Here is a 26,461-nt window from a genome sequence, read left to right as displayed (position 1 = left end):
TCCCAGCCTGCACAGGATTCCCTGCCTCCAGAACCATGAGGCTGGGGCATGAGCCTGAAGGGTCCTCACCTGTGCTGGATCCTCAGGTGCAGGCACCAGCTAAGTCTGCTCTGGCTCCTGAGGTGATGGAGGACCCATTGCCTGCAGGTGCTCCACTCTCAGCCCCGACAGGGGAAGAGGAGGTTGCCTCTGGGTCCGGTAACCCTCCAGCCTCTCATGAGCTGCAGAGGCTCAGGGCAGAGAGGCGGAGAGAACTAAGTTCCCCGCAGGAGGAGTGCTTGCCTCCAGGCCAGGAGAGGCGAGTCACCAGAGGATCGGGGCCACCCTATGGCTCGGGGCAGATAAAAGCTGGCCAGCCCCAGTCCTAAGTTGCGTAAGCAACATTGTTGGTTGCTAGTTCCTGCCCGAACCCTGTCCTGCTTTCCTGCCTGAGCTCCTGACCCGCCCTGGCTCCTGCTTGCATGCCTGTTCCTGACTTCACCAGACTCCCTGCCCTGCACCCAGCTTCACCTTCTACGGACTGCCTCCTTGTTGCACCTTTGACCATGGACCGGACTTGGACCTTGCCTCTCGGGTAACCCACGGGACCAGCACAAAACCAATGAAAGGAGTTGGCGTACTAAACACTTTGACCTAAGATGTTTGGCTTACTGGTGGGGGGACAGCAAAGTGCACCCCTTCTCAGCACCAGATTTAGGGTGGTGTTGGGCAGATCCCCTGCACAGGGTGCCAAGTTGAGGGGGCGCAAAATTGAGAAGGTGAGTAACTGAGAAGATCCATTTGGGGACGCCAAAGTTTGGCCTCCCACAGTGTGGGGAAATAGATCTTTGGGGCCTGATTTGTTAAGCCTGTATAAGAAACTGCTGGGATTCTTGAATACTGAAGCTGAGCACAGGTGTCCCTTCTTAGGCCTTCAAGGTTAAGACTAATGAAAGTCGGGTGATGGGAGAGGCAAGTGCTCATTATCTGGAAAGTTCTACCAATTAAGCCCTATGATTGGTCGTACCAGGTCTTATGATTCCGGTCAATTTTGCTTAAACTCGGGGTTTGGGCTATTGTAAGACAGCTGTGGGGACTCAATGGAGGCAGCAAAGCATGCCTTCAATGCAGCCTTCACTGCCACCAAGTCAGCTCAATGATGAGCCCTCACCAGTGTTTGGTTGCATTCACTTACCTTCCACTTACCTTCTCTGATGAAAAAAGAGACACCCAGTGGTATTCTTCTAGAAAAAAGAGGTGCTGGGACGCAGCATGAAACCTCCCTCGTTCTCTGAAAGGGTCCGGAAATGAGTTCCGGTGGGTTCCGGCCAGAAAAAAGGCCCAGGGGAAGCCTCCCTCCATTCCCTCCAACATCTCTCCAATGATAATAGGGACCTATCAACATTCCCTCCAGAATTTCTCTGAAGAAGCAGGATATTCCAGTATCAAATGAGAAACCAGAACGGCTTTTGTAAATCTGGAACCATCCCAGGAAAATAGTGTATGCATTTAAGTCACCTCCCAATTGGTTTCTGCACCCTAGACTCTGAAGTATGTAAAGGTGGCATATTTGTGTGAGATGCCTGAGCATGGGAGGCAGTTAGTGCTGGCAGGAGCCAAAGGATGTTTCTGCTGCAGCTGATGACCCCAGGAGCAAGCAGGTCATCCACAGAGGAGGGAATCCCTTTCTGTGGGCTGTCCTTTAAGAACCCTCCTTGTGCTTCAGTCCAAGTCCTTTCATCCTCCCCCCCACCCACACAAACCAAAGGCAGCAAATGCCTTTGAAAAAGACCTCTTCCTGGGGGGCGCTGTACTGGGACTTCTGTCATGCTGCTTGTGAGCTCCTGGGAGAACAGACCACAGGTCTAACTGAGCCACCTTGGGCTTGACCCAACTGCCAAGGGCCCTTGTGGTGTTCTGCTCCAATTGTCCCTCTGGGGGGCTTGGGAGGGAATCTCGCCTCCTGCTTCCAACCCACCCATGTGGAAGCAGCAGCCTGTTCCAGCTACAAAACAGGGACCTGGTCTGTGTGGACTCTGGTTGAGCAAAGGAAGTGGACTTACTGTGATTCTTCTTGAAAATGCACTGATAGAAGAGAAGAGTCAGGACGCCCAGGAACGGCAGGTGAGAGGCAGTTCTGCACAAAGAGGGCAGAAAGGAGGGGAATGTCAGGAAAAGAGCAAAAGTGCCAATCCCAGCAGAGTCTGGAAAATGAGCTAATGCGCGTGTGTGTTTTAAGTATTAGGTTATGCCTTCTCAGGTCTACCTGGGAGGGCAGTTCAATTCTTGGTACCACAATTTAAGGATACGGATAAACTGACTTTACCTGGTTTTACCATCTGTAGAACCCACGAAAACAGCCCCACATTGTACAACCGGGTAGCCGAGGTGGATTTTGGGCAGTTTGCCCAGTTCCTCCACACCGAGTGCTGAGCCTAGGGGATGCTGCAGGGCGTCGTAGTGAATTGAGCACAACGGAGGGCGAGAGATGGGGGACACTATTGAATGTTGGCCTTGCACAGGGTGCCACTGAAATGGGAAAGACCAAGGTCTGCCTGTGAGGCGAGGCAGAAGTCCTCCCTGCTGGCTTTCAGGTGAACCAAAGACAGTTAACTGAAGGAGCCAACTGATCTCAGAATCAGTTGGAAGCAGGCATCTGGTTGCCAGGGAAACAGAATTCCACAGGATTCCACATCCCTCTGTGGAGCCAGAGCCTGGCCAAGAACTGGCCAATGGACTCTGGGCTCCAGGCCTGCTCTGTCTCCCAGGCCCTTGTCACCCCTTGAAGGGAGACTGAGCCACAGGCTCAGAAACCAACAATTGGGGCAGGGGAGTATGAAAGGGAGGGACATGGTAACAAGCAGCAAGGAGATTGTGGTTTAAATGCCCTTTTACAATAAATAAAACCTCCTGCTCGTCCCCTACAAGGATGCTCAGTAATGGTGAGGAATGAGGAACTGAGCTTTTTAGGGGAGTGGGGGACAAGCCCTTGTCTTAACAGATCCCTGCTGTAAACATCTTCATCCTGCTGCTCTCCAGATGTTAAGCCAAGCAGGATGAACAAAGGGAAGGGAAGGTTGCAGCGTTTTAGTTGCAATAAAAAGCGAGGAAGAGGCAACATGACAGACCTTTGCAAAATGATGCACAGCATGGAGAAAGTGCACAGAGAAAAGTCTTTCTCCCATTTTCGTGACACCTAAAGCTGAATTTTGGAAGATACACGAGAGAGAAAAGAACGTTCTTCTTTGGGCAGTGCAATGGTAAACAGTGAAACTCTCTCCCTCAGGAGGCAGTGATGGCCAAAAACTTGGATGGCTTTGAAAAGGGATCAGAAAACTTCATGGAGGAGGAGGCTATGGAGGGCTACTACCCACAATGACTATGTTGTTCCTCCATAGTTGGAGGCCACAATGCTTCTGAAGACCATAGGAGGGGGGAGAGCTATTGTGCTGGGATCCTGCTTGTGGCCTTCCCATTAGGGCATGTGCTTGGCCACTGTAAAAACTGGAAGTTGGGTTGGATGGGCCACTGGCCTGATTCAGTGGGCTGCCATTATTACCCCAGAGCTTTGGGCATACTGGCTGCTGGGATTTGTTGTCTGACAACATCTGGAGGGCACCAGGTTGAAGAAGACCAGATTACTTTAATCCCAGCTACCTGGATCCAAACACACACAAACACAAAATGAAAATGGCCAGTATCAAGGATCAAGGTTATTGCTCAGACTGCTTTCAACTGGCATGGCTTCCCCCAAAGAATACTGGGAATGGTGATTTGTTTAGAATGCAGGGAGTTGTTAAACCCTGTTGTTAAACAGAGACATCCAGTGCTATTCTTCTGGGAAAAAAGATGCCGGACCTCACCATGAACACCTCCCCCGTTCTCTGAGAGGGTCTGGAACTGAGTTCCGGCGAGGTCCGGCCAGATAAAAGTCCCAGGAGAAGCCTCCCTCCCCTCCCTCCATCATTTCTCGGATGATAAATGGCCCTATCAACATTCCCTCCCAAATTTCTCTGAATAAGCAGGACATTCTGGTATCAAATGAGAAACCGATACAGCTTCTGTAAATCCGGAACCATCCCAGGAAAATAGTGTATGCCTTGAGGTGGATATTTCTCCCAGATGCATTCAAGTCATTTCTCAATTGGTTTCTGCACCCTATACTTTGAAGTATGTAAATGTGGCATGGGAGGCAGTTAGTACTGGCAGGAGCCAAAGGATGTTTCTGCTGCAGCTGATGACCTTAGGAGCAAGCAGGCTATCCACAGAGGAGGGAATCCCTTTCTGTGGGTTATCCTTCAAGAACCCTCCTTGTGCTTCAGTCCAAGCTCCTCCATTCTCCCTCACACAAACACACCAAAGGCAGCAGATGTCTCTGGACCAGACCTGTACCTGGGAAGAGCTGTACTGAGACTCCTGTCATGCTGCTTGTGAGCTCCTGGGACAACAGGCCACAGGTCTAGCTGAGCCACCTATGGCTTGACCCAACTGCCAAGGGTTATTGTGGTGCTCTGCTCCAATTGTCCCTCTGGGGGGTTTGGGAGGGAATCCCGCCTCCTGCTCCCAACCCACCCATGTGGAAGCAGCAGCCTGTTCCGGCTACAGAACAGGGATCTAGTCTGGGTGGTCTCTGGTTGAGCAAAGGAAGTGGAGGTGCTCAACCGAAACAGCCCCACATTGTGCAACTGGGGAGCTGAGGCAGATTTTGGGCAGTGTGCCCAGTTCCTCCACACTGGGTGCTGAGCCTAGGGGATGCCACAGGGCATCATAGTCAGTGGGTGGACTCTAGTCTGGGTGGACTCTGGTTGAGCAAAGGAAGTGGACTTGGTGTGTTTCTTCTTGAACATGCACTGGTTTAAGAGAACAGTCAGGATGCCCAGGAACCGCAGGTGAGAGGCAGTTCTGCACAAAGAGGGTACAAAGGAGGGGAATGTCAGGAAAAGGGCAAAGTGCCAATCTCAGCAGGGTCTGGAAAATGAGCTAACGTGTGTGTGTGTTGTTTTTGTTTTTGTTTGTGCATGTTTGTGTGTTTTAAGTATTCGGTTCTACCTGGGAGGGCAGTTCAATTCTTGGTACCACAATTTAAGAAGTATACTGATAAACTGATTTACCTGACTTTACCTTCTGTGGAATCCACTGAAACAGCCCCACATTGTGCAACTGGGGAGCTCAATGATGAGCCCTCACCAGTGTTTGGTTGCATTCACTTACCTTCCACTTATCTTCTCTGATGAAAAAAGAGACATCCAGTGGTATTCTTCTAGAAAAAAGAGGTGCTGGGATGCAGCATGAAACCTCCCTCGTTCTCGGAAAGGGTCCGGAAATGAGTTCCGGTGGGTTCCGGCCAGAAAAAAGGCCCAGGGGAAGCCTCCCTCCATTCCCTCCAACATCTCTCCAATGATAATAGGGACCTATCAACATTCCCTCCAGAATTTCTCTGAAGAAGCAGGATATTCCAGTATCAAATGAGAAACCGGAACGGCTTTTGTAAATCTGGAACCATCCCAGGAAAATAGTGTATGCATTTAAGTCACCTCCCAATTGGTTTCTGCACCCTAGACTCTGAAGTATGTAAAGGTGGCATATTTGTGTGAGATGCCTGAGCATGGGAGGCAGTTAGTGCTGGCAGGAGCCAAAGGATGTTTCTGCTGCAGCTGATGACCCCAGGAGCAAGCAGGTCATCCACAGAGGAGGGAATCCCTTTCTGTGGGCTGTCCTTTAAGAACCCTCCTTGTGCTTCAGTCCAAGTACTTTCATCCTCCCCCCACCCACACAAACCAAAGGCAGCAAATGCCTTTGAAAAAGACCTCTTCCTGGGGGGGCGCTGTACTGGGACTTCTGTCATGCTGCTTGTGAGCTCCTGGGAGAACAGACCACAGGTCTAACTGAGCCACCTTGGGCTTGACCCAACTGCCAAGGGCCCTTGTGGTGTTCTGCTCCAATTGTCCCTCTGGGGGGCTTGGGAGGGAATCTCGCCTCCTGCTTCCAACCCACCCATGTGGAAGCAGCAGCCTGTTCCAGCTACAAAACAGGGACCTGGTCTGTGTGGACTCTGGTTGAGCAAAGGAAGTGGACTTACTGTGATTCTTCTTGAAAATGCACTGATAGAAGAGAAGAGTCAGGACGCCCAGGAACGGCAGGTGAGAGGCAGTTCTGCACAAAGAGGGCAGAAAGGAGGGGAATGTCAGGAAAAGAGCAAAAGTGCCAATCCCAGCAGAGTCTGGAAAATGAGCTAACGCGCGTGTGTGTTTTAAGTATTGGGTTATGCCTTCTCAGGTCTACCTGGGAGGGCAGTTCAATTCTTGGTACCACAATTTAAGAAGGATACTGATAAACTGAATTTACCTGGTTTTACCATCTGTAGAACCCACGAAAACAGCCCCACATTCTACAACTGGGTAGCCGAGGTGGATTTTGGGCAGTGTGCCCAGTTCCTCCACACCGAATGCTGAGCCTAGGGGATGCCACAGGGCATCGTAGTCAATTGAGCACAATGGAGTGTGAGAGATGGGGGGACACTGTTGAATGTTGGCCTTGCACAGGGTGCCACTGAAACAGGAAAGACCAAGGTCCGCCTCTGAGGGGAGGCAGAAGACCTCCCTGCTGGCTTTCAGGTGAACCAAAGACAGTTAACTGAAAGAGTCTGTGCTGCCAACTGATCTCAGAATAAGTTCAAAACAGGCATCTGGTTGCCAGGGAAACAGAATTCCACAGGATTCCACATCCCTCTGTGGAGCCAGAGCCTGGCCAAGAACTGGCCTATGGACTCTGGGCTCCAGGACTGCTCTGTCTCCCAGGCCCTTGTCACCCCTTGAAGGGAGACTGAGCCACAGGCTCGGAAACCAACAAATTGGGGCAGGGGAGTATGAAAGGGAGGGACATGGTAACAAGCAGCAAGGAGATTGTGGTTTAAATGCCCTTTTACAATAAATAAAACCTCCTGCCCGTCCACTACAAGGATGCTCAGTAATGGTGAGGAATGAGGAACTGAGCTTTTTAGGGGAGTGGGGGACAAGCCCTTGTCTTAACAGATCCCTGCTGTAAACTTCTTCATCCTGCTGCTCTCCAGATGTTACGCCAAGCAGAATGAACAGAGGGATGGGAAGGTTGCAGCGTTTTAGTTGCAAGAAAAAGCGAGGAAGAGGCAACATGACAGACCTTTGCAAAATGATGCACAGCATGGAGAAAGTGCACAGAGAAAAGTCTTTCTCCCATTTTCGTGACACCAAAACAGAATTTTGGAAGATACACGAGAGAGAAAAGAACGTTCTTCTTTGGGCAGTGCAATGGTAAACAGTGAAACTCTCTCCCTCAGGAGGCAGTGATGGCCAACAACTCGGATGGCTTTGAAAAGGGATCAGAAAACTTCATGGAGGAGGAGGCTATGGAGGGCTACTACCCACAATGACTATGTTGTTCCTCCATAGTTGGAGGCCACAATGCTTCTGAAGACCATAGGAGGGGGAGAGCTATTGTGCTGGGATCCTGCTTGTGGCCTTCCCATTAGGGCATGTGCTTGGCCACTGTAAAAACTGGAAGTTGGATTGGATGGGCCACTGGCCTGATTCAGTGGGCTGCTGTTATTACCCCAGAGCTTTGGGCATACTGGCTGCTGTGATTTGTTGTCTGACAACATCTGGAGGGCAGCAGGTTGAAGAAGACCAGATTACTTTAATCCCAGCTACCTGGATCCAAACACACACAAACACAAAATGAAAATGGCCAGTATCAAGGATCAAGGTCATTGCTCAGACTGCTTTCAACTGCCATGGCTTCCCCCAAAGAATACTGGGAATGGTGGTTTGTTAAGAATGCAGGGAGTTGTTAGGAAAGGTGATGAAAGCAGTTTCTTTGCCAACACTGGGCCTAAACGCTGATTGAAATGGAACTAGAAAATCAATGGGGATGCAATGGAGGCAGCAAAGCATGCCTTCAATGCAGCTTTCACTACCACCAGGGAAGCTCAATGATGAGCCCTCACCAGTGTTTGGTTGCATTCACTTACCCTCCAACTTTTCTCTGATGAAAACAGAGACATCCAGTGCTATTCCTCTAGGAAAAAGATTCCGGAACTCACCATGAACACCTCCCTCCTTCTCTGAGAGGGTCCCGAACTGAGTTCCGGTGAGGTCCGGCCAGAAGAAAATCCCAGCAGAAGCCTCCCTCCACTCCCTCCACCATTTCTCCGATAATAATAGGGACGTATCAACATTCCCTCCCAAATTTCTCTGAAGAAGCAGGACATTCTGGTATCAAATGAGAAACTGGGATGGCTTCTATAAATCCGGAACCACCCCAGGAAAATAATACATTGAGCTGGATATTTCTCCCAGATGAATTCGAGTCATTTCCCAATTGGTTTCCACACCCTAGACTCTGAAGTACCGTATTTTTTGCACCATAGGGCGCACTGGACCATAGGGCACACCCAGTTTTTAGGGAGGGAAATCAGGAAAAAAATCTTCCCCCCCCCCCAGCCCCAAAGAGCAGCGTACAGGCTGCGCACAACCTCTCCCTGCTGGAGGGGTTGCACGCAGCTATGGAGCAAGCCAAGGCAGGGGGCGGGATGGATCCCGCTCGCTGTTTTGGCTTCCCTTTTAGCCCCGTGCATCCTCTCCTTGCCGGGAGACGCTGCGCAGGGCTAAATAATCCATAGCCCCGTGCCGCCTCTCCTTGCCGGAGGGGTTGCGCGCAGCTATGGAAGAAGCCAAGGCAGGGGGCAGGATGCATCCCACTCGCTGTTTTGGCTTCCCTTTCAGCCCCGTGCAGCCTCTCCTTGCCAGGAGACGCTGCGCAGGGCTAAAGAATCCATAGCCCCGTGCCGCCTCTCCTTGCCGGAGGGGTTGCGCGCAGCTATGGAAGAAGCCAAGGCAGGGGGCGGGATGGATCCCGCTTGCTGTTTTGGCTTCCCCTTTAGCCCCGTGCAGCCTCCCGCTTCCGGGAGACGCTGCGCAGGGCTTTCCTGGCTTTACTGGGAGGTGGGGGGATTCCCTCACCTCTCCCAAAAGCCCACAGAAGCCACGCAACCCCTTTAAAGAGATTGTGGCTTCTCCTGGCTTTTCTGGTAGGTGGGAGAAGGGACTGATGCGGCCAGTCAGTCCCTTCTCCCTCCTGTGGAAAAGCCCGCAAGAGCGCACAGAGCTTGTGTGCGGCTCTTGTGGGCTTTTCCCGCCTGCCTCCCCCCTGCATTCGCTCCATAGGACGCACACACCTTTTCCCTTGCTTTTTAGGAGGGAAAAAGTGTGTCCTATGGTGCGAAAAATACGGTATGTAAAAGTGGCATGGGAGGCAGTTAGTGCTGGCAGGAGCCAAAGGATGTTTCTGCTGCAGCTGATGACCTTAGGAGCAAGCAGGCTATCCACAGAGGAGGGAATCCCTTTCTGTGGCTTGTCCTTCAAGAACCCTCCTTGTGCCTCAGTCCAAGCTCCTCCATTCTCCCTCACGCAAACACACCAAAGGCAGCAGATGTCTCTGGACCAGACCTGTACCTGGGAAGAGCTGTCCTGAGACTCCTGTCATGCTGCTTGTGCGCTCTTGTGACAGCAGGCCACAGGTCTAGCTGAGCCACCTATGGCTTGACCCAACTGCCAAGGGTTATTGTGGTGCTCTGCTCCAATTGTCCCTCTGGGGGGTTTGGGAGGGAATCCCGCCTCCTGCTCCCAACCCACCCATGTGGAAGCAGCAGCCTGTTCCAGCTACAGAACAGGGATCTAGTCTGGGTGGACTCTGGTTGAGCAAAGGAAGTGGAAGTGCTCAACCGAAACAGCCCCACATGGTGCAACTGGGGAGCTGAGGCAGATTTTGGGCAGTGTGCCCAGTTCCTCCACACTGGGTGCTGAGCCTAGGGGATGCCACAGGGCATCAAAGTCAATGGGTGGACTCTAGTCTGGGTCTGGTTGAGCAAAGGAAGTGGACTTACCTTGTTTCTTCTTGAACATGCACTGGTGGAAGAGAACAGTCAGGACGCCCAGGAACCGCAGGTGAGAGGCAGTTCTGCACAAAGAGGGTACAAAGGAGGGGAATGTCAGGAAAAGGGCAAAAGTGCCAATCTCAGCAGGGTCTGGAAAATGAGCTAACGTGTGTGTGTTGTTTTTGTTTGTGCATGTTTGTGTGTTTTAAGTATTTGGTTCTACCTTCCCAGGTCTACCTGGGAGGGCAGTTCAATTCTTGGTACCACAATTTAAGAAGGATACTGATAAACTGACTTTACCTGACTTTACCTTCTGTGGAATCCACTGAAACAGCCCCACATTGTGCAACTGGGGAGCTGAGGCAGATTTTGGGCAGTGTGCCCAGTTCCTCCACACCGGGTGCTGAGCCTAGGGGATGCCACAGGGCATCGTAGTCAATTGAGCACAATGGAGGGTGAGAGATGGGGGGACACTGTTGAATGTTGGCCTTGCACAGGGTGCCACTGAAACAGGATAGACCAAGGTCCGCCTCTGAGGGGAGGCAGAAGACCTCCCTGCTGGCTTTCAGGTGAACCAAAGACAGTTAACTGAAGGAGTCTGGGCTGCCAACTGATCTCAGAATCAGTTCAAAGCAGGCATCTGGTTGCCAGGGAAACAGAATTCCACAGGATTCCACATCCCTCTGTGGAGCCAGAGCCTGGCCAAGAACTGGCCTATGGACTCTGGGCTCCAGGACTGCTCTGTCTCCCAGGCCCTTGTCACCCCTTGAAGGGAGACTGAGCCACAGGCTCGGAAACCAACAATTGGGGCAGGGGAGTATGAAAGGGAGGGACATGGTAACAAGCAGCAAGGAGATTGTGGTTTAAATGCCCTTTTACAATAAATAAAACCTCCTGCCCGTCCACTACAAGGATGCTCAGTAATGGTGAGGAATGAGGAACTGAGCTTTTTAGGGGAGTGGGGGACAAGCCCTTGTCTTAACAGACCCCTGCTGTAAACTTCTTCATCCTGCTGCTCTCCAGATGTTAAGCCAAGCAGGATGAACAAAGGGAAGGGAAGGTTGCAGCGTTTTAGTTGCAAGAAAAAGCGAGGAAGAGGCAACATGACAGACCTTTGCAAAATGATGCACAGCATGGAGAAAGTGCACAGAGAAAAGTCTTTCTCCCATTTTCATGACACCAAAACTGAATTTTGGAAGATACACGAGAGAGAAAAGAACGTTCTTCTTTGGGCAGTGCAATGGTAAACAGTGAAACTCTCTCCCTCAGGAGGCCGTGATGGCCAACAACTTGGATGGCTTTGAAAAGGGATCAGAAAACTTCATGGAGGAGGAGGCTATGGAGGGCTACTACCCACAATGACTATGTTGTTCCTCCCTAGTTGGTGGCCACAATGCTTTTGAAGACCATAGGAGGGGGGAGAGCTATTGTGCTGGGATCCTGCTTGTGGCCTTCCCATTAGGGCATGTGCTTGGCCACTGTAAAAACTGGAAGTTGGATTGGATGGGCCACTGGCCTGATTCAGCGGGCTGCCGTTATTACCCCAGAGCTTTGGGCATACTGGCTGCTGGGATTTGTTGTCTGACAACATCTGGAGGGCACCAGCTTGAAGAAGACCGGATTACTTTACTCCCAGCTACCTGGGAAGAGCTGTACTGAGACTCCTGTCATGCTGCTTGTGAGCTCCTGGGACAACAGGCCACAGGTCTAGCTGAGCCACCTATGTCTTGACCCAACTGCCAAGGGTTATTGTGGTGCTCTGCTCCAATTGTCCCTCTGGGGGGTTTGGGAGGGAATCCCGCCTCCTGCTCCCAATCCACCCATGTGGAAGCAGCAGCCTGTTCCAGCTACAGAACCGGGATCTAGTCTGGCTGGTCTCTGGTTGAGCAAAGGAAGTGGAAGTGCTCAACCGAAACAGCCCCACATTGTGCAACTGGGGAGCTGAGGCAGATTTTGGGCAGTGTGCCCAGTTCCTCCACACTGGGTGCTGAGCCTAGGGGATGCCACAGGGCATTATAGTCAATGGGTGGACTCTAGTCTGGGTCTGGTTGAGCAAAGGAAGTGGACTTACTGTGTTTCTTCTTGAACATGCACTCGTGGAAGAGAACTGTCAGGATGCCCAGGAACGGCAGGTGAGAGGCAGTTCTGCACAAAGAGGGTACAAAGGAGGGGAATGTCAGGAAAAGGGCAAAAGTGCCAATCTCAGCAGCGTCTGGAAAATGAGCTAACTTGTGGCTGTGTGTGCGTGTTTTGTTTGTGCATGTTTTAAGTATTCGGTTCTACCTTCCCAGGTCTACCTGGGAGGGAACTTCAATTCTTGGTACCACAATTTAAGAAGGATACTGATAAACTGACTTTACCTGACTTTACTTTCTGTGGAATCCACTGAAACAGCCCCACATTGTGCAACTGGGGAGCTGAGGCAGATTTTGGGCAGTGTTCCCAGTTCCTCCACACCGGGTGCTGAGTCTAGGGGATGCCACAGGGCATCGTAGTCAATTGAGCACAATGGAGGGTGAGAGATGGGGGGACACTGTTGAATGTTTGCCTTGCACAGGGTGCCGCTGAAACAGGAAAGACCAAGGTCCGCCTCTGAGGGGAGGCAGAAGTCCTCCCTGCTGGCTTTCAGGTGAACAAAAGACAGTTCCCTGAAGGAGTCTGTGCTGCCAACTGATCTCAGAATCAGTTCAAAGCAGGCATCTGGTTGCCAGGGAAACAAGAGAATTCCACAGGATTCCACATCCCTCTGTGAAGCCAGAGTCTGGCCAAGGACTGGCCAATGGACTCTGGGCTCCAGGACTGCTCTGTCTCCCAGGCCCTTGTCACCCCTTGAAGGGAGACTGAGCCACAGGCTCAGAAACCAACAATTGGGGCAGGGGAGTATGAAAGGGAGGGACATGGGAACAAGCAGCAAGGAGATTGTGGTTTAAATGCCCTTTTACAATAAATAAAACCTCCTGCCCGTCCACTACAAGGATGCTCAGTAATGGTGAGGAATGAGGAACTGAGCTTTTTAGGGGAGTGGGGGACAAGCCCTTGTCTTAACAGATCCCTGCTGTCAACTTCTTCATCCTGCTGCTCTCCAGATGTTACGCCAAGCAGGATGAACAAAGGGAAGGGAAGGTTGCAGCGTTTTAAGTTGCAAGAAAAAGCGAGGAAGAGGCAACATGACAGACCTTTGCAAAATGATGCACAGCATAGAGAAATAAAAAAATTCCTTCCAGTAGCACCTTAAAGACCAACTAAGTTAGTTCTTGGTATGAGCTTTCGTGTGCATGCACACTTCTTCAGAAAGCTCATACCAAGAACTAACTTAGTTGGTCTTTAAGGTGCTACTGGAAGGAATTTTTTTATTTTGACTATGGCAGACCAACACGGCTACCTATCTACTACTGGAAGCATAGAGAAAGTGCACAGAGAAAAGTCTTTCTCCCATTTTCGTGACACCTAAAGCTGAATTTTGGAAGATACACGAGAGAGAAAAGAACGTTCTTCTTTGGGCAGTGCAATGGTAAACAGTGAAACTCTCTCCCTCAGGAGGCCGTGATGGCCAACAACTTGGATGGCTTTGAAAAGGGATCAGAAAACTTCATGGAGGAGGAGGCTATGGAGGGCTACTACCCACAATGACTATGTTGTTCCTCCCTAGTTGGTGGCCACAATGCTTTTGAAGACCATAGGAGGGGGGAGAGCTATTGTGCTGGGATCCTGCTTGTGGGCTTCCCATTAGGGCATGTGCTTGGCCACTGTAAAAACTGGAAGTTGGATTGGATGGGCCACTGGCCTGATTCAGCGGGCTGCCGTTATTACCCCAGAGCTTTGGGCATACTGGCTGCTGGGATTTGTTGTCTGACAACATCTGGAGGGCAGCAGGTTGAAGAAGACCAGATTACTTTAATCCCAGCTACCTGGATCCAAACACACACAAACACAAAATGAAAATGGCCAGTATCAAGGATCAAGGTCATTGCTCAGACTGCTTTCAACTGTCATGGCTTCCCCCAAAGAATACTGGGAATGGTGGTTTGTTAAGAATGCAGGGAGTTGTTAGGAAAGGTGATGAAAGCAGTTTCTTTGCCAACACTGGGCCTAAACGTTGATTGAAATGGAACTAGAAAATCAATGGGGATGCAATGGAGGCAGCAAAGCATGCCTTCAATGCAGCTTTCACTACCACCAGGGAAGCTCAATGATGAGCCCTCACCAGTGTTTGGTTGCATTCACTTACCCTCCAACTTTTCTCTGATGAAAACAGAGACATCCAGTGCTATTCCTCTAGGAAAAAGATTCCGGAACTCACCATGAACACCTCCCTCCTTCTCTGAGAGGGTCCCGAACTGAGTTCCGGTGAGGTCCGGCCAGAAGAAAATCCCAGCAGAAGCCTCCCTCCACTCCCTCCAACATTTCTCCGATAATAATAGGGACGTATCAACATTCCCTCCCAAATTTCTCTGAAGAAGCAGGACATTCTGGTATCAAATGAGAAACTGGGATGGCTTCTGTAAATCTGGAACCATCCCAGGAAAATAATACATTGAGCTGGATATTTCTCCCAAATGAATTCGAGTCATTTCCCAATTGGTTTCCACACCCTAGACTCTGAAGTACTGTATTTTTCGCACCATAGGGCGCACTGGACCATAGGGCACACCCAGTTTTTAGGGGGGGAAATCAGGGAAAAAAATCTTTCCCCCACCAGCCCCAAAGAGCAGCGTACAGGCTGCGCACAACCTCTCCCTGCTGGAGGGGTTGCGCGCAGCTATGGAAGAAGCCAAGGCAGGGGGCGGGATGGATCCCGCTCACTGTTTTGGCTTCCCCTTTAGCCCCGTGCAGCCTCCCGCTTCCGGGAGACGCTGTGCAGGGCTTTCCTGGCTTTACTGGGAGGTGGGGGGATTCCCTCACCTCTCCCAAAAGCCCGCAGAAGCCGTGCAACCCCTTTAAAGAGATCGCGGCTTCTCCTGGCTTTCTGGGAAGTGGGGGAATTCCCCCGCCTCCCGGAAAATCGGCAGAAGCCGTGCGCACTTTAAAAGGGCTGCACGGCTTCTTCTGGCTTTCCTGGGGGGTGGGGGGATTCCCTCACCTCTCGCAAAAGCTCGCAGATACCGCGCAACCCCTTTAAAGAGATCGCGGCTTCTCCTGGCTTTTATGGTAGGTGGGAGAAGGGACTGATGCGGCCAGTCAGTCCCTTCTCCCTCCTCTGGAAAAGCCCGCAAGAACGCACGGAGCTTGTGAGCGGCTCTTGGGGGCTTTTCCCGCCTGCCTCCCCCCTGCATTCGCTCCATAGGACGCACACACCTTTTCCCTTGCTTTTTAGGAGGGAAAAAGTGTGTCCTATGGTGCGAAAAATACGGTATGTAAAAGTGGCATGGGAGGCAGTTAGTGCTGGCAGGAGCCAAAGGATGTTTCTGCTGCAGCTGATGACCTTAGGAGCAAGCAGGCTATCCAGAGAGGAGGGAATCCCTTTCTGTGGGTTGTCCTTTAAGAACCCTCCTTGTGCTTCAGTCCAAGCTCCTCCATTCTCCCTCACACAAACACACCAAAGGCAGCAGATGTCTCTGGACCAGACCTGTACCTGGGAAGAGCTGTACTGAGACTCCTGTCATGCTGCTTGTGAGCTCCTGGGACAACAGGCTACAGGTCTAGCTGAGCCACCTATGGCTTGAACCAACTGCCAAGGGTTATTGTGGTGCTCTGCTCCAATTGTCCATCTGGGGGGTTTGGGAGGGAATTCCGCCTCCTGCTCCCAACCCACCCATGTGGAAGCAGCAGCCTGTTCCGGCTACAGAACAGGGATCTAGTCTGGCTGGTCTCTGGTTGAGCAAAGGAAGTGGAAGTGCTCAACCGAAACAGCCCCACATGGTGCAACTGGGGAGCTGAGGCAGATTTTGGGCAGTGTGCCCAGTTCCTCCACACTGGGTGCTGAGCCTAGGGGATGCCACAGGGCATCATAGTCAATGGGTGGACTCTAGTCTGGGTCTGGTTGAGCAAAGGAAGTGGACTTACTGTGTTTCTTCTTGAACATGCACTGGTGGAAGAGAACAGTCAGGATGCCCAGGAACCGCAGGTGAGAGGCAGTTCTGCACAAAGAGGGCAGAAAGGAGGGGAATGCCATCGTAGTCAATTGATAACAATGGAGGGTGAGAGATGGGGGGGACACTATTGATTGTTGGCCTTGCACAGGGTGCCGCTGAAATGGGAAAGACCAACGTCCGCCTCTGAGGGGAGGCAGAAGTCAGCCCTGCTGGCTTTCAGGTGAACCAAAGACAGTTAACTGAAGGACCCAACTGATCTCAGAATCAGTTCAAAGCAGGCATCTGGTTGCCAGGGAAACAAGAGAATACCACAGGATTCCACATCCCTCTGTGAAGCCAGAGCCTGGGCAAGGACTGGCCTATGGACTCTGCACTCCAGGACTGCTCTGTCTCACCCCATGGCATCTTCAGGCCGCTGCTAAGCCCATCTTTGTAACCTCACAGTAGCCACCCAGATACCTCTTCTGGGAAGCTCAGAGAACAATAGCCGCAGCAGAGTTTTACCTGTTTGTGATTCCCAGTAGCAACTGGTGTTCAGGAGGGTGCATGAACGTTGGGGCAGGGGAACATGCAGCCAGGAGAGCATGGTTTAAATGGAGGGAGGCAGAGGCAGAGGGAGTTCCCCAGGCCCCAAAACCAACAGTGGGAGGAGCAGGCTGACAGTGGAAGGCTTCAGAGACAGCAGCAAGGAGAGCACCATTTAAATGCCCCTTTACAATAAATAAAATCAAATAAAATCTGCTCGTCCTCCTTAGGGGATGCTCAGTAAGGGTGTGGAATGAGTAGCTGAGCTTTTTAGGGGAGTGGGAGGCAAGCCCTGGTTTCAACTGGTCACTGCTGTAGCCTTTATCAGCCGGCTGCTCTCCAGACGTTACATCAAGCAGAATGAACAAAAGGATGGGAAGTTTGCAGTGTTTGGGACTTTCTTATTTGAGAGAAACAGCAAGGAGGTGGCAACATGACAGATCTTTGTAGAATCACGCAAAACATGGAGAAAGTGAATAGAGAAAAGTCTTTCTCCCCATTTAGCGACACTAGAACACATGGACATCGAATGAAGCTGAATGTTAAACGAGACGGGACGGAGAAAATTCTTCTTTGGGCAGTGCATCGTTAACCTGTGGAACTCTCTGCCTCAGGAAGCAGTGATGGTGAACAACCAGGATGGCTTTAAAGGGGGATCAGAAAAGTTCATGGAGGAGGCTATGGGGGGCTATTAGTCATGATGGCAGACCCTCCAAGTTGTCAGCAGTTTCATTGTCTCCCGTTGCTTGATGTGTGTGTGACTACTAGATCACATGCTCTGTGTTTTGCATTCCATTCTTTGTTAGCACGAGAACAGAAGAAACTGTGTGCCACTTCCACTCCTTGTTCTTTGTACTTTCTGTTTTTGTTGTTCTCTCTCGGGAGGAGAAGAGACACGCCATGATTGCTCTGTTTTTTTATTTTATTCCTGTAAATAAATCACTAAACTCGGGTGCCATGTGTCCTCAGTCTTAGCTTCTGCTAAACTCTGCTGTTTACTACGTGCATGCATTTTCGGATGCATGTCATGCTTAGACGTCCAGAGGAGTGAATGCATTTCGTACATTATTTTCACTAATACATGTGCCTTTTTATGCTTTACACACTTTACCCTAATATATGCATTTTGTACCCATTGCTTGACTCGAGAACTGCACTGCAAAATTCAGAGGAGGATAAATTTTGAAGGATGGCTGTGTTTGGATTCGTATATTATTTCAGAAACTGTGAATTAGGTAGGTTCACTTCTAAATGCGAACTGAAGTGAATTTCTCCCCTAGTTCTATTTGGCCTTGAGACAGCTAACTGCAAGGAGCTTTGCCATGTGCAGTCATCAAGCAGGAGAAATTAAGTGTTCCAAGGTTGTCTGAAGAATGGATTCTCTACTATTTCTCCTGGGATATACTATATTGTTTTTGCAACATATTGCACCTGATAACCTAAAATAGCTGAGTAGGCATTTTCTCTCAGAACTTTGGAAAAATGGAGGTGGAGAGTTTTTTCATGATCATTTAACTTTTTTTAAAAAATAGACACCCAAACCTTCAACAGCCAACAGATTACCTACACTGAGCATTGCTCAACTTTGACCACCTCTCCCCAACCCCCAAGATACTACAGATATTTTCTCTAAGCAATGCCTTGCATATTAATCCCTGGACTTCAGGCTGAATTTTGCTAGCAACCTAAACATGTTCAAAGAATCCTTGCATATTTCCTTGCAATTCCTACAGGTGTTTCAACTGAGCAGAACACTTTAAATTAGTCTTCACCAACCCAGTGCCCTCCAGATGTTTTGGACTGCCACTCGCATCAGTCCCAAACAGTACAGCCATGCTGATTGCCCCAGACCCACCACAAAAAACCCCCTGTAGACATGCCTATGTGCGCTGGCTGGAGTTATGACCCCAAACATCTGTTTTTGGAAGAAATGGAAAGCCTCTTAAAAGCTGCAGTAGGTAGGTAGATCATTGGAAGGGACAAGCTGATGCTGTCATGGCAGGAGGAACGAAACGTTTCACGAGTGGGTCTATGGAGGAAAGGAGTTTGCGGGAAAGGAGTTCACGGGAACACCATCTAGTGGGGGGGGGGCTGAAAAAAATCACATCTGGAAATCAATGCACCCTTTTGGTTTCAGAGAGAACATGGGTAGATGAGTCTAAAAAATAACAACTGGACACAAATTTTCATGGCCTTCAAAATAGTGGCTCGTTTGATGTATTTAGCGTTAAATCTGGAAATGTATACTCAATTCTGACCAAACTAAGCCTCCTGAAGTACTGTATATTTTGCTCTAGGAGGCTTAGTTTGGTCAGAGTCCAGCACAGTGGTACCTCGGTTTTTGAACATCTCGGAAGCCGAAAGTTTTGGTTTTGGAACGCCGAAAACCCAGAAGTAAATTCTTCTGTTTTCAAGTGCGCCTCAGAAGTTGAATGGCTTCCTGACAGTAAGAGCTGTTCAACAGTGGAATTTGCTGCCAAGGAGTGTGGTGGAGTCTCCTTCTTTGGAGGTCTTTAAGCAGAGGCTTGACAACTATATGTCAGGAGTGCTCTGATGGTGTTTCCTGCTTGGCAGGGGGTTGGACTCGATGGCCCTTGTGGTCTCTTCCAACTCTATGATTCTATGATTCCACTGCATGTACATGTTATTTTTTTCCAGTTTTCTGCAGACCGCCCTTTGTGCCTCGGTTTTCAAACGTTTCAGAAGTCAAACGGTCTTCCGGAGGGATTTGTTCGAAAACTGAGGCACAACGCTTACTTCCAGAGTTAACACTACATACATTACCTCTGGTGAATGAGCCACCATAGAGGGCCATGAAAATTTGTGTCCTGGGCTTTTTAGACTTGTCTACCCATGTGCTGTCTGAAACTAAAGGGGCACATTGGTTGCCAGATGTGAAGTATATTGGCATTGCTTTCAGCTCTCTTACCCAACTAATCAGAGAACTTAAGCCTAGAACAGCAGCCATTTTGAGACCAGGTATAGTAGGTTATCTATTGCAGCATTTTTGTAGTTAGGTTTGCTCCTCCTCCTGTTGCATCTCCTCACAAAGTGTGAACAGCAACGAGGGCAGGCCTCCTAAGTACCAATCAGCCTCCTCTTCATACTTTGATTGATACGGTTTGCCGTGAGATGTTGGCACTGATATGTCAGACAGCATAAATTAGCCAAGATGTGCTGAATCACATCAACACAGCATCTGCGTCATTACGTTTGTAAGAGAGACCTTTAAATTTTTCTTTTCTTTTTTATAATCTCGAAAATAGTCCTACTTATCCCTTTCTGAGCCTGGCCACTTGGATTATCACAAAGCCTTCATAATATCATTAAAACATTCAATTGCATCATAAAATAATTCTGAAGCAAATGAAGCAAGAGTGGCTTAAATTATTCATTAATGCAACTGTGGGAATGGAGTGATAGGCTTGCATAGTTGGCGGTAATTGGAATATTGTAAGCAATCATCTAAGTAAAAGCAAAAGATACAGCCCGGATAATCACACTTTACATAATGGAAGAGTGTTGACAAGCTCATGCATCTTCAGGGAGAATTAACACAGATCCTAGTGCTTGATGTGACTCCCAGCCTGATCCTAACCCTGTTTCTTTAGATTCCAGTGGTATTAATGTCCAACAAATGGTGTGTCCAGGACTTCAGACATGGGCTGGAATTTGATGGCATTGGGAGGTGAATGCTTGCCACTGAAAACAGCAACGCTGCATCTCATCTTCTGTTACTCTCACAGTATCAAATCACTTGCTATGCACCTAAGAAGAGCCTGGCAGGATCAGGCCATAGGTCTGTCTAGTCCAGCATCCTGTGCTCACAGAGGCCAGCCCACAAGCAGGACCCAAGTGCAACCACATCTCCCCACTTCTGATTCCCAGGAACTGAGAATCAAGTCCTACTGCCGCCAGCAGTGGAGGGAGAACATAGCAATTGTGGCATGGAATGGAAGCAGTTCTGGAGTGGGCCTGGGACATGGAATTTAGGCTGTGCCTACTCCCAGCATACCTCTTTTCCTGCTCTCCACCAATGATGTGCCACCAGCCACAAGTTGGCCTCCTTCCATGTTCCTCTATCCTGCACCTGCACAGTATCACATATTCTGCCAAATAATCTACCTGAAAAAGCCGAATAATATCCGGTACTGGTGTTTACTTGATTCATTGTGCTTTGATTAGGGCTGAACTGAGTCTACTTACCCTGTTTCATTATTGTTTGTTTTCATGAGCATCAAGTAGCGCCAACCCCAAGCCCTTTAGTCCCTATCAAGGTGGCATTAGAGACTTACAGGATTCAGGGCAGATCATCCAGTCTACTTCTTTACATAGAACATAGTTTAACTGTAGAATTAATGCAAAGTAGTGGAGGCCACAAACCTGGGCCTCATCCACACTTGTCCCGTGCCTAGAAAGCATGACCAAGTGATTATCTGCTGAGTGGTTTTCCCCTTGTCCTGCTCCATTCCCAGGGAAAACCTGCTCTTTAGTGCTAAATCGGAACAAATGTCAATCCGGAGAAAACCCTAATTGCCATTGACAAGAGGAAGTGTGGATCAGCCCTTGGATGGCTTTAAAAGAGGATTAGGGAAATTCATACAAGACAAGCCTATGATGGCTACGTTTGCTGTCCACTATTGGAACTGGAATGCTTCTTGACAGCAGATGCTAAAGGAAAGAGAAGCAGGAAGAGCACTATTGCACTCAGGTCCTGGTTGTAGGCATCTGACTGGCCATAGTGAGAACAGATTGCTGGACTAAATGGGTCTTTGGTTTTACCCAGCAGGTCTCCTCTTACGTTCTCACCACCTTGAGATAAGTCAACTCTCCCTTTTTGGAGGGCTGCTTTGCGGGAGGGAATCTGGGGCCCCACAGCGACCTGGCTGTGGGCAGAGGAAAGCCACCCACGTCAGAGGCATCCTTTGCCATGTCATGCCCATGGCCAGCCAATTGGGCTGTCTGGAGGCATGGCTACCCATGGTTTAAATTGTGGCATGGCCAGGGAGGCAGCCTCCTTTTCTTCCAGTTCGGGATCACCCAATTGCCTAAGCCAAACTGCTCACATCTGTAACCTATAAACCTATGTAACCTAAACGGCCTCGGTCCAGTATACCTGAAGGAGCATCTCCACCTCCATCGTTCTACCCGGACACTGAGGTCCAGCATCGAGGGCCTTCTGGCGGTTCCCTCACTGCGAGAAGCCAAGTTACAGGGAACCAGGCAGAGGGCCTTCTCGGTAGTGGCGCCCTCCCTGTGGAACGCCCTCCCACCAGATGTCAAAGAGAACAACAACTACGTACCAGACTTTTAGAAGACATCTGAAGGCAGCCCTGTTTAGGGAAGCTTTTAATGTTTGATGTATCACAGTATTTTAATATTCTTTTGGAAGCCGCCCAGAGTGGCTGGGGAAACCCAGCCAGATGGGCGGGGTATAAATAAATTATTATTCTTATTCTTATTCTTATTCTTATTATTATGACTTTATTCATCCCATTAACCTAATATTCTTGTGTTTGTGTATTTATTTTGGGGAGCTGGGGAGTCTGGGGCCTCCCCAGGCAACAGAGTGCTAGAAGAATGAATACAGGTCTATTAGAGACCACCTCCACTTGATATTGGAGCAGACACTAGCAGGAGAATCCTCCCTGCACAAACAAATAGCAGCCATAGAGCTGATGCCCTAGTCAGATAAATGAATGTGACAAAGTGCATTACTTCCTTGCATGCAAACGCTAATAAATCTGAATGACAAAAGGCTCTCTTGGAACAAAAAAAACAAATAAGCAAAATCAAGGGCCTGTTACTGTTCTCCCCTGCCAAATGTAACAGAGAAAACATTTGCGTATGGGGAGAGCCGCCCCACCCCCCCACCCCGCAAGAGAACCCAAATGGATGGGCTATTCAACAGATCTCATTTACTAGAGTAGATGTTACCCAGACAAAATCAAAGAATGACCAAGCGAGTCGGGGAAAGAATAGAAGGATAATGAGGTCAGATAAACTGTGAGCCCCATTAATTCCAAAGGGCTCAGCCCACCAAGAGCCCAGGAAGGAAGGAGAAAAATAGTGGGAATTCTTGATTCATTTATTCATGGGTGGTATTTATAAGCTGCCTTTCAAACAGAAATCGCTCAAGGTGGCACATGAGAGAAATGTGACTTTCCTGTGTCCTTTTCCTCCCAGTGTCATCATATCATCATAATCTATCCCCCCCCCCCACACACCAAAAAACCCTCCCACTTTCAGATCAAAGCAGTGTAATCCAAAGCATTCAGGACAAGGGTTTTCAATCTACCTGAGTTTTTATTTGGGTATTGGGAGACATCCAGACGTTGTTAATCAAGTCACAGACACCTCCCAGCAACCAGTGCTCCACCTGCAATACCTTTTCATTGGAGGGGGAAATGTGGTTTCAGATTTCAGCCAGGGCTTCATTGCAATGATAACGTGCAGAATGTGGCTGTATGAAGTTGACACCCCAGGCATTTATGGGGTCTGTGACATTAGTAGCATGAGCAGAAGGTTGGATGAGGTGACCTCCAACTCCCTGATCTTATGATGCTCGGACTTTGCCTCTGCATGCGCAACGTTTGGTGAGCTTTCAAAGCACTTGTGGAGTGTGATCACTCCCTGCCTGCATTGGATCTGAATGGTTCTGTGTTCCGAAGCAAAGCTCAAACTGAGATCCCTCTGATGCGCAGCGTAAATTAATAATGCAGAGTTTTAAAGAATAAAAGCTTTACTGAGTTAAAATAAACTTCTCCATAAACAACATGGTTCCAAACAGTTTGACTGAGATTACATACTGACTCTGTTCATAGCTGAAACAGACAGACTCTGCTGAAATCTTACAGAGAGCACAAAAGAGAAACTGGCTACTACATCACATGTCAGAATGACTCAACAGTTAGCAGTTAGGCCTGAATAACTTTAGGTAGGCCCAAATGATTGTGCAGTCCCAGCATTTCTCAGCCTGCTTTGCTGCTTCTGCTCTCATGTGTCTTTGTCACATGACACCCTCCCCCCCCTTATTTCTTGACCTCAGCAAGATGTAATGTGCCCAGCCATGCCCATTTTTCTTTGTTTGTTTAACAGTAGGCTAGTTTTTACCATATGATTAAAGCTATGGTTTTCCCAGTAGTGATGTATGGAAGTGAGAGCTGGACCATACAGAAGGCTGATTGCCAAAGAACTGATGCTTTTGAATTATGGTGCTGGAGGAGACTCTTGAGAGTCCCATGGACTGCAAGAAGAGCAAACCTATCCATTCTTAAGGAAATCAGCCCAGAGTGCTCACTGGAAGGACAGATCCTGAAGCTGAGGCTCCAATACTTTGGCCACCTCATGAGAAGAGAAAAGACCCTGATGTTGGGAAAGATTGAGGCACAAGGAGAAGGGGATGACAGAAGACGAGATGGTTGGACAGTGTTCTCGAAGCTACCAGCATGAGTCTGACCAAACTGTGGGAGGCAGTGGAAGACAGGAGTGCCTGGCGTGCTCTGGTCCATGGGGTCACGAAGAGTTGGACACAACTAAACAACTAAACAACAAAAAGTTTTTACCTGTGCTCACCGCACCCCCTCTCTCCGGGAAAGCAAAATGCACTATCAGAGTTCAAGGGCATCTTCCAGCCAGGTAAAAACAACTGCCTCTTAACAGAGCCAGTGGTGGTGTAATGGTTAAGATTGTTAGGCTAGGACCTGGGAGGCCAGGGTTCTAATCGACATTCTGCCATGGGTGACTTTGTGCCAGCCACTATCTCTCAGCCTGACCTACCTTACAGGGTTGTTGTTGAAGATAAAATGAAGAAGGGGAGAACCACGTATGCCACTGTGAACTCCTTGGAGTAAAGGTGAGTTGTATAGGTGGTGGTGGTGATGATGATGATGATGAAAATAATAAGGTAAGCACAGATGTCCTATCCCAAAATTTTCAACAAAATTCTCCTGCCTCACCATGTTTTGCAGGCAGGCAAAAAAAGGGAAATGAAATTATCAAAACAGCTTTAAACTTAATTGGTTGAATAGTTGACAGTTCTGTGGTTGACAAAGAACCGAAGAAGCCAACGCCTTGATGTCCTCGATTACAGGGGTCAAGGGTGTGTAGAAAGAGATCAGAGGGCAACATCCACGGGTGCCTGCATGGATTCCGGCCACAATTCTCATTCCAGTCAGAGGCCTTGGCATCTCATAGTTTGGGACCACGATGTGACAAGTTTCAAACTAGTTCCCTAGCACACATGCATTTCCCAAAACGCAAGAAATTTTTGAAACAGAAGCAAATGGAGGATGTGGACTTGTGTATATGTTGGCATGCACTTTTGGAGGTGGGGATGCTAATTGGTTCTCATCTGAATCAGTTTCCTGGTTGAGGGCACATTTATAAAGGGGATTTCAAGCGTGGAGCCGGTGCCAAAGGTAGCAGATGGTGACTGGCTAGCAAATTACATGAAGGAATACTCGTTCTGTTTCTTTTCCACTTTTGTGTTGGAAAAGAGAGGGGGGAAGAAAAAAGCCAATAATTCCAGCTACTCAGGGTAAGAGCAGATGTGATCTCTTGTACGCCTCTGTTCCTAATAGTTTCATGGAGTAATCTCGGAGAATAAGAAACAAGTTTTAATAACCCGCCCCAAACAATCTGACTAATCCCCAAGCAATCATTGCTTGTTGTTTGGAAGCTCAATTTTGGGTTTCCCAAGATTCATTAATGGGATTGTGACTTCTGAGTGTTCTGAAAGGTTTCCACCTTTGCAATTTGGAGCAGTTAAGCTTTTCCCATTGTGAAGTACAGTTGTACCTTGGTTTTCAAACTGCTTAGTTCTCGAACGTTTTGGCTCCCGAACGCTGCAAACCCGGAAGTGACTGTTCCGGTTTGTGAACTATTTTTGGAAGCCGAATGTCCGACGGGGCTTCCGTGGCTTCCAATTGGCTGCAGGAGCTTCCTGCAGCCAATCAGAAGCCACGCTTTGGTTTCCAAACATTTTGGAAGTCGAACGGACTTCCAGAATGGATTCTGTTCGACTTCCAAGGTACGAGTGTATCACCAAGTCTATGCTAGGGCTGGGTGATATCAGCTTTTCAACATTGTGGTGTATCACCAGCCAAACATTGCGGTTTGGTGATATACTGTGATGTTGAAAAAACAAGATGCATTGGCCTTAAAGGGAGATGGGAAAGGTTTCTTTCAATATTTTCTGTGCTTTGTATTCTGTTGCTCTCAAATATTATCTACACATAGTAAATTCCTGCACTCTGCTAGGATGGTTAAAACAGCCCAAAATTGCAGTAGCTTGCAAAGACTAAAACAGACAGGTCAGGAGGTCGTTTTCTGCCTAACCAGCTACTTGAAACTGCTGATGCTAGCTACAGGTCAGAAGGTCGCTTCCTGCCTAGCCAGAAACTGCTGTTAACCGAAAAACCACTAGCAAGATGTTTCCTGCTTTACTTCTGCTTAGTAATGCAAGAATAAGAAGAGATACGAAGGGAATGCTTAGCTAGCAAAAGAAGACACGTGTACAAGGAGGTGGGAGGGAGTGCTTGGCTTAGCAGAAAGACAGGAATGTTTAGCAAGCAATAAAATGTGTTTAACAAGCAATATTTACTAGCCAATTGGGGAAGTCTGGGGGTATAAGAAAGTCTGTTGAAGTGTCTTGCTTTACAGCCAGTGTATTTTTAGGAACTATCCAGCAGGCTGTCTCTGAGTACAGACCTCGTCTCTGTACACAGATCTCAATAAACTCTTTTTCTCCAAAGAAGATTTTGCTTTCCTGGTACTTTTGTTCCCTCCGAGGTCCAGGGGATGGCGTGGCTAATGGATCCCTAGGTAAATAAGGCTTCATCTCTCTGGGGGCTCGCCCGGGATAAGCCCCCTCCCCAAATACGGACCGGAGGGCCAGGCTCAACCAAGGTGAACAGCTCCGATCGGCGTTCGCATTTCCGGTGCACACCCTGCCAGTTTGTAGGGGGAGATTGCCACACCGTCCTGGAGTGGAGACATCTGGTTGAGGGAGAAC

The 26,461-nt window shown here is 49.0% G+C and overlaps 1 protein-coding gene across 1 annotated transcript; it reads right to left on the bottom strand.

Moving 5' to 3' along the window:
- Positions 1-1,276: 1,276 nt before the first annotated feature.
- On the bottom strand, positions 1,277-20,519 carry LOC308597629 (uncharacterized protein; the record flags this gene model as incomplete). Its single annotated transcript, XM_081213497.1, has 6 exons — positions 1,277-1,525; positions 4,144-4,593; positions 4,764-4,881; positions 9,899-9,972; positions 15,893-16,076; positions 20,462-20,519. The coding sequence occupies 4 exons, from the start codon at positions 20,517-20,519 to the stop codon at positions 4,847-4,849; spliced, it is 351 nt and encodes a 116-aa protein (XP_081069623.1). The 3' UTR covers positions 1,277-1,525; positions 4,144-4,593; positions 4,764-4,846.
- Between the last annotated feature and the right edge of the window lie 5,942 nt (positions 20,520-26,461).

This window comes from Podarcis bocagei (genome assembly GCF_964188305.1).
Source record: "Podarcis bocagei genome assembly, chromosome: 1".
Classification (NCBI taxonomy): domain Eukaryota; kingdom Metazoa; phylum Chordata; class Lepidosauria; order Squamata; family Lacertidae; genus Podarcis; species Podarcis bocagei.
Note: the sequence above shows the minus strand (reverse complement) of the source record. Positions and strands in the feature narration are given on the sequence as shown.